General features: G+C 38.7%; 1 protein-coding gene across 1 annotated transcript; it reads left to right on the top strand.

Annotated features, from left to right (window-relative positions):
* The first annotated feature begins 4,254 nt into the window (after window positions 1–4,254).
* Window positions 4,255–12,552, top strand: lcat (lecithin-cholesterol acyltransferase). Its single transcript, XM_003439588.5, has 7 exons — window positions 4,255–4,650; window positions 8,286–8,442; window positions 8,669–8,784; window positions 9,003–9,098; window positions 10,885–11,109; window positions 11,186–11,381; window positions 11,673–12,552. The coding sequence occupies exons 1-7, from the start codon at window positions 4,500–4,502 to the stop codon at window positions 12,034–12,036; spliced, it is 1,305 nt and encodes a 434-aa protein (XP_003439636.1). The 5' UTR covers window positions 4,255–4,499; the 3' UTR covers window positions 12,037–12,552.
* The last annotated feature ends 3,402 nt before the right edge of the window (window positions 12,553–15,954 follow it).

Below are 15,954 nucleotides of genomic sequence, written 5' to 3'. Positions count from 1 at the left end.
CAAGAACAGAACTAGACATGAAACTAAATCCTGATTCAGTAAAAGGGCTAGATGTTACAATCCCTGCATTGCTTTAAATGGAGAAAATCGTGAGGGACGGCTGTTATGAGGAAAGGCAGCCCAGAAACTTTACCAGCGGCACACATCGTTGTGTGCCTCCAGTTTCGGTCTTTTACCCAAGCTAAAATATAATTAATCCAGAACCCAGAAATATGATCTAAAGATAGTATTAACTAAAAAAAGAAAAACTAATGCTGGGTCGAATATACAGGGACCATGACACAATTTGTTTTACAAAAATCTGTAATGACTTTGTGTTAGGAATGAATTAGTAGATCCATTCCTACTTTTTTTTATTTTTTTTTTTTTTTTTTTTTTATTTGTTCATTTCAGGCACAACAATAAAGTTGAACATAAAGTGCACAAAAACAAAAACAAACAACAAAATGTACCTGAAAAGGAGTGGGATGAAGAAAACTTATTAAATCCCATCCCTATATTCACTTATCAACAAAAATAATAAACTTCCCGCAGCTACGCCCAAGCAAAACAAATAGAACCTTCATAACTGAATACAGAATATATTAATTATAAATTGCGTTACCACAGGTAACAGGCAATAATAATTACAAGTAACAAACACACATACATATACATACATACCTATATATCTACACACACATGTACATATATATACATACATACACACAAACTTTTTTTTTTTTCTTTTTTTTTTTGAATCCATACCAGCAATGGTAAGAGAACAGACATTTCAGAGCACACTAAAACCATCATTGATTATACTGTGACCAGACCAACTGTTTGTAGAGAAATTTAAATCTATGAATATTTTTGCATTGTTTCAGTTGTAAACTCAGACTGTTCCAGATTTTCACACCACATACAGACACACAAAAACCTTTACGGGTTGTTCGAGTTCTGGGTAATTTGAATTGTCCAAAGCCTCTCACATTATAAGCCCTTTCTCGAATTTCAAATATAGATTGTAAATTTGCAGGTAGAAGTTTATTAAAGGCTTTGTATAAGATTATGGATGTATTGTAATTAACCAGATCCTGGAATTTAAGTAACTTTGCCTGAAGAAAGAGTTTGTGAGTATGATCTAGATAACCAGCCTTGTGAATAATACGCAGTGCTCGTTTCTGTACTGTGACTAATGGATTAGTTGTGTTTTTATATGTGTTTCCCCACACTTCCACACAATATGTAAAATATGGAAGAACCAGAGTACAGTACAGAGTACGAAGTGCATCTTTATCAAGGTATGGTTTCACTTTGTTCAAAACTGCGAGGCTTCTGGAAATTTTGGTTTTTATGTGTCTGACGTGGGGTTTCCATGAAATTTTGTTATCAATTATGACTCCCAAAAATTTGTTTTCACTCACATTATCAATGGGTACACCTTCTATAGTAATTGGTAATTCTATATTATATTTTAAATTACCAAAAAGCATTGCTTTAGTTTTATTTATATTTAATGATAATTTATTTATATCCATCCATTTTTTTTATTAATTTTAACTCCCTGTTTACGGTCATTACAAGATCAGTATAATCATCGCTACTGAAAAATATGTTAGTATCATCTGCGAACAGTATGAGTTTAAGTACTTGAGAGACATCAAAAATATCATTTATGTAAACACTGAAAAGTTTTGGTCCCAACACTGACCCTTGGGGAACACCACATGTTATACCAAGTTTCTCTGAATGGTAATGCCCTATGCTAACATATTGTTCCCGACCCGTTAGGTAACTTTTTAACCAGTTTCCAGCTTTCCCTCGAACACCATATCTTTCCAATTTATCCAATAAAATTGAGTGATTGATTGTGTCGAAGGCCTTTTTGAGATCAACAAAAATACCAACTGCATATTTATTTTTATCCAGTGCATTGGTAATTTCTTCTACTGCCTCAATTATCGCCATAGAAGTGGTTCTTTGCGTTCTGAAACCATACTGACCAACATTTATTATTTTATGTTTTTCAAGGAATTTTTCTGATCTTGAATTAAAAAGTTTTTCTAAAATTTTTGAGAATTGAGGCAGTAGTGAAATAGGCCTATAATTGGTAAAACTGTGTTTGTCATTACTTTTGTATAGTGGTATTACTTTTGCAATTTTCATTTTTTTCGGAAAACAACCGGACTGAAATGATAAATTACAGATATATGTTAAGGGACTAGCAATGTTCAGAATAACCTGTTTAACTACAGACATATTTATGTCTTCGCAGTTTTTTCTCTTTTTTTGTTTGCTCAAATTCTCATGTTTATGTTGGTGTCAGGGAAATTCCAGGTGGAAGGACATATGAGGATATGACCAGTGTCCTACTTAACGTGCACAAACATTTACAATAATGTACCTTCTGTGGTGACCTGACATGGACAGCTTAACAGTGGGGTGCAGCCTATGAGTGGATTGTGTAACTGACTGAAGCACAGTTAGGTGGACAGAATGTATTGTGACCAGGATGTTGTGATGCTCAGACCAAATTTTTGCTAAAACAAATATTTTTTTGTAATTTATTTTAAACATCTCCAGCTTATGACTGAACAATCAACTCAGCTGTCAGGCTAAAGAAGTTTGTAACTTAAGTGATTATGGAGAGATTTTAAAGTAAGAATCAAGATCTTCAAATTAATGCAATATTTTAGACGAAGCCAGTGAAGCTGTTGAAGGACAGGAGTAGTATATTCTGTGGAAGGGATTCTGGTAATGACACAAGCAGCTAAAGTTATGAAGAAGTTTGTGTGGTAAGCCAGAGATGATAGAATGTCAATAATCAATACTGGATGTAACCAGAGGACGTACAAGAACAGCAATACTGTTACCTGTAAGGCAAGGATGTAGCCGATATATATACAATATACATAATATACATATCAAGTGATATTATTGATATGTGTTTCAAAACTTAAGACGCATAAAAAACAATACCTAAGCTCTTAACATGGGAGGAAGGCGAGATTTTAGAACATCATACAGAGAGAATTTATCCAGGACAGTTTTGGTTTCTACCCGAATAACTTCTGTTTTGTGTCTGTTTAATTTAAGAAAATTAGCAGACAACCACGATTTAATGTCAAGTAAGCAGTCAGTGAGAAAAGAAGTCAGAAGGGTCAAACTAGGCTTAGTGGATAAAGCTGGATGTCATCAGCATAGGAATGAAAATACCAAAATTGAATACCAAAAATGAATACCAAAATTCCTAAAAATGTTACCTCAAGGTAAACGATAAATAATAAATATTTGGGGGCCTAAGACAGAACCCTGGGGAACACCACTGACATCTGGACAAGCCTGTGAACAAGAAATATTTCCACACAAACGTCCATTTGTTCCTCCAAATACTGGATTTTACAAGGAATGCGAAGGAAGCAGTAGCTGAAAATTTTTTTCTGGGTTGTTGTTTTTTTGTTTGTTCTTTTACACCGACATCTAATATCATGGCTCATACTGATAAATAGACATACTCAGCAGGATTTGCGAAGGGAAGTTACCTTTTTTGTAAGTATGTTTGACGTTATTCTATCTAAATTATTATCAGCTATTATCATTTGCAGTCCTTTTTTCCAATTAAAATATTTTTATAGAATTGTGATGTCATATTTGTTGCAATTTCTGTCAAAAATGACATTTTTCGGGTCATTGGGACTTTACACCTATTGGGGATCTACCTTAAGACTAAAATGTTCTTTCTGGCTCAGAACGACTTATGATTTATTTATCCAGGTTAAACGGCTCGTTGACAGTAAAACTGTGTTTTTTTGAAGAGAGATCTGGCCAAGAGGGTAGCAGAAATTGGAGGACACAGAATAAGTGATTTCATTATTTTAAAAATAACTCCTTCTTAAATCCTGTAGACTATAAGATAATTACCTAAAATAAATAAGGATACTGGACATTTTAAAAATGTAAAACATCAGGAATAACCTTTTGGGGGCAGATGATCATTTTTATATTAAAGTCTTTTGGAAATCTCTCTGTGCATACACTCAAAGCTGGTCTGTGAAGAGAAGTGGGATACGCTCACTTCAGCTTCACGTTGCAGACTTCACATTTGGCTTTGTTTGCTTTAATTATTTTAATTTGAAAAAAAAAAAAGATTTCAGAACATTTTCATTAAAAAAAAAAAAATTCTTTGTCAATCATTTGCCTTCTGAGGCGTAAATAAACACACGTAGGAGGGATCGATAGGGCAGTGTACCCGTACTGTACACGTTTTATTTGCTCCTGCATGCCACTCTGACCAGACACTCTTAGTGTAGACCTTGAGAGAATTAAACGTGGTCCCCGCAGCACTCAGCAGTCCAGGACGTGTGGATGCACTTTTACTTCAGAGATGGTAAACACAGGGTTTCCTCTGGTGTGACCTCGCGTGTTTTCTTCCCGGCTGGCCCGCCTCTGCCTCCGCCTCCTGCTGCAGCGCACAGACTGAGCTCCGTCCAGAGCGCCACAGCTGCCCGAAGGAAAAGATGGGATCCGCAGGACACTTGAGCTCAGTGCTGCTGCTTGCATTTCTGCTGGGGCTTCATCACTCCTCAGGTTTCTGGATCGTCAACGTTGTCTTTCCTCCCCCAGCCAAACCTAAAGTACCCAGCAACAGCACTCCTCCGCTTATTATCGGTAAGTACAGGGTCTGTCTGTTTGTAAGATGTATGGAAGATTAAAATATACTGCTGTGACATATTCCCGAGAATTATTGTTGATTTAGCTGGACATCTATGCGGGAACATGCAGCACGAAGGTCCAGTACAGTCGGGGGGTGGGGAGATTGGGGGGGGGGGGGGGGGGGGGTTGCTGTGTTTTCAGGCCACACACAGCACTCTGTACATTTGACCCTGCAGGCTATTTCACTGTTTCCTCATCAGGAAAGCTTTAGGGACACAAAACGTGATTTAGTGACTGTGTTTTGGATAAACCTCCACGCTCCAGCTGAAAGACTATTAAACCTGTTATTTTCCTACATATAATTTAAAATAAAACGTCCTCTCTACCTCAAGAGTTCTCCATCTTTTTTTTTTCTCATTAAAAATTCTCAGTTTCCAACCAGAACCCTCAAGCCCATCCACTATTTACAAATTTCTTTTAAAATTCAGCTTGCCTTTTTATGAAATCTCAAACATCCAGAGAGAGACATTTTGGCCTCTGCATTTGAAGAAGTGGTATTCTTATTGTCTTTGATATGATGATGTTTAAACACTGGACTGACCAGATCGCGGAAGAACTGCCGTGTATGCCGTGCAAATAGTGTAGCTGCTCCTCCTGTGGGTCAGGGGTCAGTTTCGCAAATTCAGAAACAGATCCAAATATTTGCATTTCACAAAACTGTCTGCTATGTCAAATACACCTTATTTGTGTGAATTCTGGGTAAATTAAGGCTAAAAGAGAACATGTGACCACATCAAGGTAATCATCGTAAATCACCCTGGGATAAAATGTTGCCATTTTGGTAGGTTTTGGGCTATTAGAAATCAGATGATGTTATCCCTTTTAGGCTTACACTGTACCATTTTCCCCTTCCCGCTGCTTGTGACTCACAGTTAGTCAAAAGGTCATGGTCCAATCAGGGATTTGTGCAGTTTACTGCACAGGAACTCCCAGTAAAGGACAGGCAAACAAAATGAGGAGATTTTGACTAAAAAGAGATAAAGAAAATGCTTTGAGTTCTACATCGATTGCTTTAAATGAAACAATCGACTGACTCAAAAAGCAATGTGACTAAACAGCACTAACAGTTTTTTTTTGTTTGTTTGTTTTTTTGCCTGTCCCGTTTGGATCTTTAGCCATCAGAATTTATTGTCTGAAGGCCAAGAAAGATGCCAAGCGGATTTACTTTACCAATTGGATCATCATGGCCTTGCCATATTGGTCCATTTGATTGACCTTTATTATAATTATGTATTTATTTGATTTGATTTTTCGGTTGTTACAGACGGGACAGACATGACTGGGGGATAGGACAGGGAGGAAAAAATGAAAGAAAGAGAGGGAGAGACAGAAAAATAGAGGAGAGAAGAGATGGTGAGAAAGGGGGGAAGAGAGAAAAAAAGAAAGAAAAACAAACAAAACACCTGGATCACCTGTATGGGGATAAGAAAAAACAGATGAGAAAACAAACAAAACAGAGCAACATAATAAATACAACACCATCACAATAAACCAGCTAACAGTAGATAACAGTAGATACTAAATATTACATGTTATTGTGCAGTAAGCAGGATCGACAGTGCACAATGTGCTTTGAGGTAGCAGCCAAGAAAGGTGTAGCTTGTGTCTGTGAAAACTCGTGTGTACACCCGTGTGCACACCTGTGTGGACAGGTGCGCTTGTATTCAAAAGGTATCTCCATGTAATGATCTGCTAGGGAGTGTGGGGAGCCATAGCCCCATCCCCCAGGGCATGAAGCAGGTATGGAGGAGATCCAAGCACTAACAGTTTTACCCATGACTTCAATATGATTTTGTGAAAATAGTAAGTGAAAGAAGTGAAAGAGATGGTTGTAGAGATGTCCCTACCTATAAAAAAGGCAGATTACTGTCAGCTCGTTTCAAGAAAGACTGGTAGGTGTCAACCGACAGTTTTGACAAGACCTTAAAAGTGTTCAGCGAGAGTAGAAGTACCAAAGAGTCAAACTGAAACACCTGGAGAAATCTCTGCAACTTCCTGAAATATATCTTTAACACTGAAAAAGAATGGTGGTTATGGAAGGACACATAAGGAAGCAACCACTCAAAATAAAAACAAAAACAAACAAACAAACAAACAAAAACAAAAAACTATTGCTGAAATTTTAAAGTTTGCAAAATGCCACCTCGATGTTTCACATCACCTATTTAGCAGTGTCTTGTGTGCAAAGATGCTAAGTTTGAAGGAATAACGGCAACACATCATCGCAACTCTAAGGCATGGTGGAGGGAGCGTCATGACATGGGCCCTGTACTATGAAGCAAGTTCAACATACCCAGGGTAACTTTTCTTTCTCTGGCTTCAGCATTAGCAATCAGGCTAAGCTGTCGATCAAAGGTGATTATGAGCTTGATAAGTTAACCCAGGATTTATTGATCTAAGTATGAGTGTGTTCCTATGAAAGGGGCGATATCTGGGAGCACAGCAACTGATTTTACAAAATCAGGCAAAACTATGTTATTATAAGAGGTTAAACACATAATACAGACTAAAAGCAGCGATGTGAGCGTCAGAATCAGACAGTAAATTACAGCACTGAAAACACCTAAAGTATGTGTTCGTGCTATAAGTGCTCTTTCATTAAGTCATAAAAGAATCAGATGTATTATAATTGTTATTGCTAATATTTAGATAAGCAAAAGATAGTTTTAGTTTTTATTATTTTCCGCTGCAGCCCTGGTGATGTTTAAAAGTCTGAGAGCAACCAAAGAATAAACCTCAGACCTTCCCAACTGCAGATGTTTCCTTCTTAAAGTGAAAATGAGATCATTAATATAACAACATTAGATAAATTGGATTACACTGTTTGTTTTTGTTTTGTTTTCTAAATTGTAGTGTGGTTTTTATTTCCAACTTAAATTATACAACTCTTTAATGTGGCAGGAAATTCGCTTATCAACATCTGGTCTCAGGATCCTCCAGAGCAAAGCAGCTGCGCACATTTTTTAATTGCAAAACAGGAGACAGAACATTTACAGGATATCAAGGAGAAACAGAAAAACACAATAAGACAGAGTGTAGCTAGGAGTTATTATAGCTTTGTATTTTCTAATTAGTTTTTATTTTTTATTTTATTTTGACCTTTTGTTTTGAATTCTGGTTAGTTTCAGATGGTTTCCAGACTGAGTTTTCTGAGTTTTCCAAGTTTACAAAATCCTTTTTTAAAAGTGTAGTTTTTATTTTTTATTTCCAATGACCAGTGATCTATAGCAGTGGTTCCCAGCTGTCTCAGCTGGTGACTCTTCATAATACAAAAAGTCACTTTGCAAACTCTTATCACAGCTTTAATTGATGAATAATCTCTCTAATCTGATTTCTTTCAGTTTAATGAAATGATTCCTCGGTTTCATATTGTATCCCACCATAGAGCTTCTGACTCCCTCTGGTGACACTCACTCATTTATGACAGCTGTCTGGGAAGTCCATCAGTTCATCAGTTCCTTGATGCACGTTTGATAGAAGTTTGCTGAACTTTGGCAGCAGTTTGCAGAGCTATGTATTGGTCCCACTTTTTCCTGCAGCATAATTAACATTTGACACAATGTTGTGTTTGCATGTGCCCTCGTGCTCAGTACCGGGGAACCTGGGGAACCGTCTGGAAGCCAAAATAGACAAGCCAACGCTGGTCCACTGGCTGTGCTACAAGAAAACTGAGAAATGGTTCCCGCTGTGGATCGACCTCAACATGTTCATACCCATAGGTGTGGACTGCTGGATCGATAACATCAGGTGAGACCTGCTGTCTGCTCTCACGTCCCACTTTCAAGCAGCTTAACAACACCTTTGATCTACGACTTTGACTTATTGTAGGTGACAGCTGAGGAACAGACTCTCATGCTTTATGTTTACGCTTGTCGGTTTTGTTTATCTTTAGTCAGATTTTTGCATCACTGAATACATTTTTTGCAGAATTTGAAAACTTAGTCATGTGTCTTCACATTTGTGCGTGCTCCAGACTCGCTTACAACAGGACAACTCGGCGGTCATCCAACTCACCCGGGGTGCAGGTGCGAGTGCCTGGATTTGGGCAGACCTATTCCATTGAATATCTTGACTATAACAGACTGGCTGGTGAGAAAAATACATCTGTGTTGGTAAACTGGTAAATTTGGGGGACTAGTTTCTGACATCTTTTCATGTATTTCTACACTGAGTAACAGAGAAATGTTTAATGGTCATGAAGGCAAAAATATAAAAGAACATACTCAACATGCTGTGTAGCCCAGTGCTTTATTTCCACACTAGATTTGGACTCTTAAACTGACTGAGTCTGCTGCTGTTCTCTGAAGGTTACTTTTACACCATGGTGGAACATCTGGTCAACGTGGGCTACATCCGAAACGAGACCGTCCGCGGAGCACCGTATGATTGGAGATTAGCTCCTAGTAAGTCTGGAAACTGTACACTCCTCTTCAGTGTCACTGGTTAATAATAGAGCCTTTTTGAGATTATACCCAGCACACATTTAATAACTGTGTTATTTTTATGTTAAGAGAGAAAGCATGGTGCTTTGCATGTGTTTGCTTATGAGTATTCAAAAGATGTTTGCTGAGCAGCTCAGCTTATGCTGTTTTTTTTTTTTTTTTTACTAATTATGGGCTTCAATGATAAAAATCTACATTACTAAAGAAGATTAACTTATGCTTTTATTTAATTATATATTGAAGTCACTTTACTTTCTTTGTTTTTAATACGATAGGACCAATTTTGAGATGTGCTTCCTAGTATAGTACAGATAATTGTGATAATTACTCCGACTTTTGATGTCTCCCAACTTCTGAGAAGAAAACTCTTCACTAGAAACTTTAACAACTATATGCTTCACTATGTTCATCAGCAAGTTGCTGACTTTAGTGCTGGAAAGGTGCTGGAAAGGTGTTATGTCGGTGGGAGAAGCTGGATTGAACCAAGTGATGAAGTTGTGGGTCGAGTTACATTATAAATACTAGTATATGCTGATGCTACAGTATTGTACACCCCATGATTTGGTAGCGTGTAGCAACAATAACTTCAAGTATTTGTTTTCTGTGTGACTTTGTTAGATTCTTACATTGTTGTAGAGGAAGTTTGGCGCACTCTTCACATTATAACAACTCTTCTTGAAGTTTTTGGGCAATTGTTTTTGATGTCCTGCCACATTTTAATCAGGTTGAGGTCAGACAAATGGCTTCACATTTGACTCTAGAATACTTCTATATACAGAGTTCATGGTTGACCCAACTACTGAAAGGTACCCAGGTGCTATGGCTGCAAAACAAGTCCAAATCATCACCTCTCCACCACCACTGGATTCAGTTGTACACATTTGATATGAGGGATTTGTGCTGATCTGTTGTATTTGGTTTATGCTACATGTGATGCTGTGCATTATGGTCCATATCTCCACTTTGGTCTTATTTGTCTAAAGGACATTGTTCCTGAGGTCTTTGCTCAGATGCAACTTTGCAAACCTAAGAAGAGGCTTTCTATTGGCAATCAAGCCACACTTGAACAGCCTTTTTTTAACATGCTGACTGAGACCTGTAGAGTCTGAGATGTAGCTCTTGGGGTAAATTTGCTGGCATGTAGATATCATGAATGTTTTCCTGATGGACTTCAGACTGTATGGAAATGGCCTTATTGATTATTGCTGATATATTTCCTCCTTGTCGTTGTGTTAACACGCATGTGAATGCTGCAGACCAGCAAACTGCCAAAATCTCAATAATCAAATGCTCTGATTAGCAGCACCTGGCTGCTACTTATCCTATTAATTCCTCTGGAAGTAGAATGAGTGTATTTTGTTTTTTGGTTTAGCTTTTTAAAAATATATATTGACGGGTTGCTTTTCATCTGAGGTTGCAGTTACCTCATTTTAATACCCGCTAAGGACCAGGTGATTTTTATTTACCAGCTGGTTCTTAGAGCTAATCCTAGGAGGGGCATGGATTTGCTTTTAGGACACCAAAACTCTAAAACAAACTCACTAGTTTTTATTCACACACTGGCTGTGAGTAAATTTGGTGTTGCATGTCCTGATTGTGGCAGCAGGTTCTCAAGGTATTTTGACCACATGCGGGCAAACTGTAATTATACTACATAATGACGTTTGATGTGCACTTAATCACATGCACTTCTTAAAGTTCTTGCTGTGAGCCTGTAATGTTTTTGTTTCCCCTCGTCCCCCCACAGATGAGAATGCGGAGTACTTAGCAAAGCTGCAAAACCTGGTTGAGGAGATGTACAACCAGTACCAGGAGCCTGTCTACCTGCTGGGACACAGCATGGGATGCCACTATGTCCTCTACTTCCTCAACCAGCAGTCTCAAGCCTGGAAGGACAAATACATCAGAGGCTTCATTTCCCTAGGAGCGCCATGGGGGGGTGCAGTAAAAGTACTCAGGGTCCTGGCTTCAGGTAATGATAAAAACGCACAGAACAGAATACAGATGAAGGGGCTAGAAAGTGGATGTGAACCTGAAACTTTTTACAGGAGTAAATGATGGCCTCTCGATGATTTCGAACCTAAAGATCCGGGAGGAGCAGAGGATGGTAACCACCAATGCGTGGATGCTTCCTGTAGAGGGCATCTGGCCAAGTGACCATGTTTTCATCTCCACGCCGACCTTTAACTACACTACAAAGGACTACCAACGGTTTTTCAAAGACATTGATAACGAGGAAGGATGGTAAGAAACAGTTTGGTTGGTTTTTAGAGAGTCTTGATTGCCAAAAGTTAAAAAAGCAGACCAGAGATTGTATAGTATCAGTGGTCATCTGTATTTACTGCTTTACCTCTCCTTTGAGAGCAGAAAGTGTGAAATTTCTGGGCTATTTGTCCTCTACTTCTATTTCTATATAAATTGTAGCATCTTGCTTTTTCTTGAACTATACCTTTTTAGCATATAGATCAAATATTTATCTTTTTGGTGTATTTTTTCTAATAGCAAACAATGATCATGCCCTCTTGTTGGCTCCAGGTATATGTGGGAGGACACCAAGAACCTCACTAGTGATCTCCACCCTCCTGGCGTTGAGGTGTGGTGTATGTATGGCATGGGCCTTCCAACTGCTGTAACAAACATTTACGACGAGGTCTTTCCCAATGGGGACCCAGTGGACTTTGTTTATGCCGATGGAGATGGCACGGTGGACACGTTCAGCATGAGTCTATGTAAACGCTGGGTGGGGAAGCAGGAGAAGCCCGTCCATATCACAGAGTTCAGAGGGCTGTTCCATCTGGATATGGTGTTTCATGAAAAGGTGCTCGACCAAATCCAGGACATCCTGGAGGGCAAATCGGACACACCCACAGAGGTTGATGTCAGAACTGACACTGAATAGAGGCATTCACAAGTTTGAAGCCATTTACAGTGCTGGATTCTCACATAGGTGACTTTTGAGCCAGATCAAACATCAAGCTTAAAACAAATATCAGTACCTTCTCTTATCTCAAGTAGGTACAACAGCTCAAAACCAATCTGGACTTGGAGAGAATCTATCCCTGACCCCCCCTGCAAATAGTCCTGACCACTTTATCTTAACTAAACGCTGCTGACTCAACAATGTGGGTTTTAACCCTGACCTGATTATTACTACACTGAGGTCATGTATTTAGTTACCTTACGTCTGAAACTTGGTGGGAATTATGGAAATATAATAATCACAGTAATTAAAAATGTAGTAAGAAATTTTTATGATGGTTTTAGTTTTCTTGTTTTCATCTATGTCCTCCTGTTACATCATCATTATCATTTTATTATTTTCATGCATAAAGACCCAATAAATATGAGACATTTTGTTGTGTGAGATTATTGGATTATTCCCTCAGAAAATTTATTTTTGATAAGTTATGAGCAATGATCATGAATATTTTTGAAGTGCTGTTGAGTAAGCGGCCGTCTGAATGGTTCACCTTAAAATTACAGCATTTAAGGTCACAAAAGTCCACCTGTGTGGGTCACTTGTTTGGTTCCAGTACAAAAGTCAAGCCTTTATCTCATCTGTTCGACAGCATCTGCTGCTGAGGACTTTTGACTCGCTGAAGTTGCGTTACAGCATATGGAGGACCACAAGAGCCACGCACATCGAAATAAAGATTTCTGTGCTTAAATAATGAATTGTAGAATAAATTCTGCATTTGTAAATTCATTTTTGAATTCCAATTTAATAAACTGCATTTCAAAATCCTTTTTACAATTGCACTTTAATAAACTGCATTTCAAAATCCATTTCCCTTTCCTGTTCGCTCAGGGATTAATTTCTGGATTAGCTGCTGGATTAGCTGTTGGATTAACAACTTCATTTTAAAAACTCGTGCGGCCATTCAAATTAGCCACACCGTGGGATGTAAGGAGCTCTCTGATTGGTTGGACAGACACAGGCTGTCTGCTTGGATTTTTCTAGCTCATAGCTTCGCCCTGCTACGAAGCATGTGTGCTTGTACAAAGGCCGTTCAGCCTCGGGATTTACACTCGGCTCGACACGGATATGTGATGAATGAAGGGACCCTACAGCGAAACGGAGAGTTAACCTCTGACTGAGTGCCTGTTTTCACAGTCTGACCACCTGTTGAAGGTAACGTGCTAACATGGCTAACGCTAGCATCACCACACGTAGCCCCGTTATTCTAGGGTCATCTTAGCTTATGAAAGTTTTACGTCGCAGCTGTACGAGCTAGCTACGTTAGCTACGTGTTCTGTAAACTGCTGTGCTCTTCACAAATAAAGCTGGAAGCAGCTCAGACTGTTAGAACCAGCACTGAGGCCTGTTACATTTATACAGTGTTAGAGCAATGGCTGCAACCTACAGCCTTTAAACTAGCGATTAAAATGCTGACAGTAAATTCGTCAGTCCAGATGTTACTACATTACTTTATGATACTTAGAGTTAAAACAACTGAGACAGGCTGATTAAAATAACAGCTGTCAGTTATCTCATTCAACATATAAAGACTGGAGATCACACTACTGATTTCAGTTCATTTAATATGTGAGTGCACAGATTCATTCTCAACTGGACATAAATGATAATAATAATAATAATAATAATACATTTTATTTGAAAGCGCCTTTCAAAACACTCAAGGTCACTGTACACAGTAGAGTAAAAAGCAACATAAAAGCAAAGAGTTTACACAATCATAAAACATAAACAAATTTAAAATAGCCGAATGGAGAGGTTATGTGGGATAAGCTATTTTGAACAAGTGGGTTTTGAGTTGGGACTTAAAGAGAGAGAAGGAAGGTAGAGATATTTCTTAAATCAGGAGGTAGGGAATTCCAGAGTCAAGGAGCAGAGCAGCTGAAAGCCCTGCTCCCCATGGTGACAAGACGGGGAGAGGGGACGGAGAGTGAAAGGGAAGAAGAAGATCTGAGACAACGAGATGGGGCGGTGATGTTAACCAGATCAGAGAGATATGGAGGAGAGAGATGATGAATAGCTTTAAATGCGTACAAGAGTATTTTGAAATTGATACGATACTTGACCGGGAGCCAATGAAGCTGCTGCAGAACAGGAGTGATGTGCTGGATAGAAGGGGTCATGGTGATGATACGGGCAGCAGAATTCTGGATGCGTTGAAGCTTGTGGATGGATTTTTGAGTAAGACCAAAAAGAAGTGAATTACAATAATCAATCCGGGAAGTAACAAGGCTATGGACAAGAATGGCAGTGGCATGTGGGGTGAGAAAAGGACGGAGACGATTAATGTTGCGCAATTGAAAATATGCAGACCGAGTGACATTATTAATGTGTGAATTGAAAGATAGAGTACTGTCGAGGATGACACCCAAACTTCTCACAGAGGAAGAAACGGAGACCGGCGAGTTATTGATAGTAATAGAGAAACTGTTGGTTCTGGATAATGTTGATTTAGTGCCTACTAAGAGGAGCTCGGATTTATTACTATTGAGTTTAAGAAAATTAGAAGAGAACCATGAATTTAGTTCAGCTAAGCAGAGGGTGAGGGAGGATGGGGGAAGAGCAGAATCAGGTTTAGTGGACAGATAAAGCTGGGTGTCATCGGCATAACAGTGAAAATGGATATTGTATTTACGGAAAATATGTCCAAGCGGTAGAAGGTAGATAATGAAAAGAAGGAGCCCCAGGACAGATCCCTGGGGCACGCCAGTGGTCAGAGGAAAGGGCTGAGAAGTAAAGGATTTGAGTTGAATGAACTGAGTGCGATCAGACAGGTATGATTTAAACCAGGCTAGTGGAGTATGGGAGAGACCGATGGAGGCTAGCCTACTGAGAAGAATGGAGTGAGAAATAGTGTTGAAGGCAGCGCTCAGATCAAGGAGGATAAGAATGGAAAGTAAACCGGAGTCAGCTGCCATAAGAAGATCATTGGTTATTTTTATAAGTGCTGTTTCAGTGCTATGGGAGGGGCGAAAACCAGACTGAACTGTTCATACAGATTATTATTAGTTAAATGTGAGTGGAGTTGTGTGGCAACTATTTTCTCAAGAATTTGATCAAAGGTTGTATATATGATGAATTCATCAAATCCCAGCCTCTAGCACAGTGCGCTGAATCTTAGCTTTGAATGTCCAGTATATTCTAATCAGTGCAATTTAAGCATTCACTGAACCTACAGTATCCATACCTGTGTGGCAAATGTGTGGTAAAGACACAGATAATGAAGTTTAATTATTAATGCAATATACATCATGAAAAATGAAAGCTGAAATTGATTCAGTTTAGTACTTTTCTCTGTATGCTCTGTGATTATAAAGGCGTTAAATTCTGCGATATATACTGTAAATGATTTTCACAGAAGTCTTAAAGTACTTAAATCACTGCTGATAGTCTGGTTGTTTATATTTTCACGTTTTTGTGTCTGTAGGGCTGTTTGATGACGATTTGGACTCCTCTGGGAGATGAGGACACACCCACATCTGTTCCATACTGCAGCCATGGATGGTGTTACATCTCTGAGTCAGTTTTGGGCCATCACACACGCTTCGTAGCAAGGTGAAGCTATGAGCTAGAAAAATCCAAGCAGACAGCCTGTGTCTGTCCAACCAATCAGAGAGCTCCTTACATCCCACGGTGTGGCTAATTTGAATAGCCGCACGATTTTTAAAATGAAGTTGTTAATCCAACAGCTAATCTAGCAGCTAATCCAGAAGTTAATCCCTGAGCGAACAGGAAAGGGAAATGGATTTTGAAATGCAGTTTATTAAAGTGCAATTGTAAAAAGGATTTTGAAATGCAGTTTATTAAATTGGAATTCAAAAATGAATTTACAAATGCAGA

The sequence above is a fragment of the Oreochromis niloticus genome, linkage group LG7, assembly GCF_001858045.2.
Source record: "Oreochromis niloticus isolate F11D_XX linkage group LG7, O_niloticus_UMD_NMBU, whole genome shotgun sequence".
Lineage (NCBI taxonomy): Eukaryota > Metazoa > Chordata > Actinopteri > Cichliformes > Cichlidae > Oreochromis > Oreochromis niloticus.
Note: the sequence above shows the minus strand (reverse complement) of the source record. Positions and strands in the feature narration are given on the sequence as shown.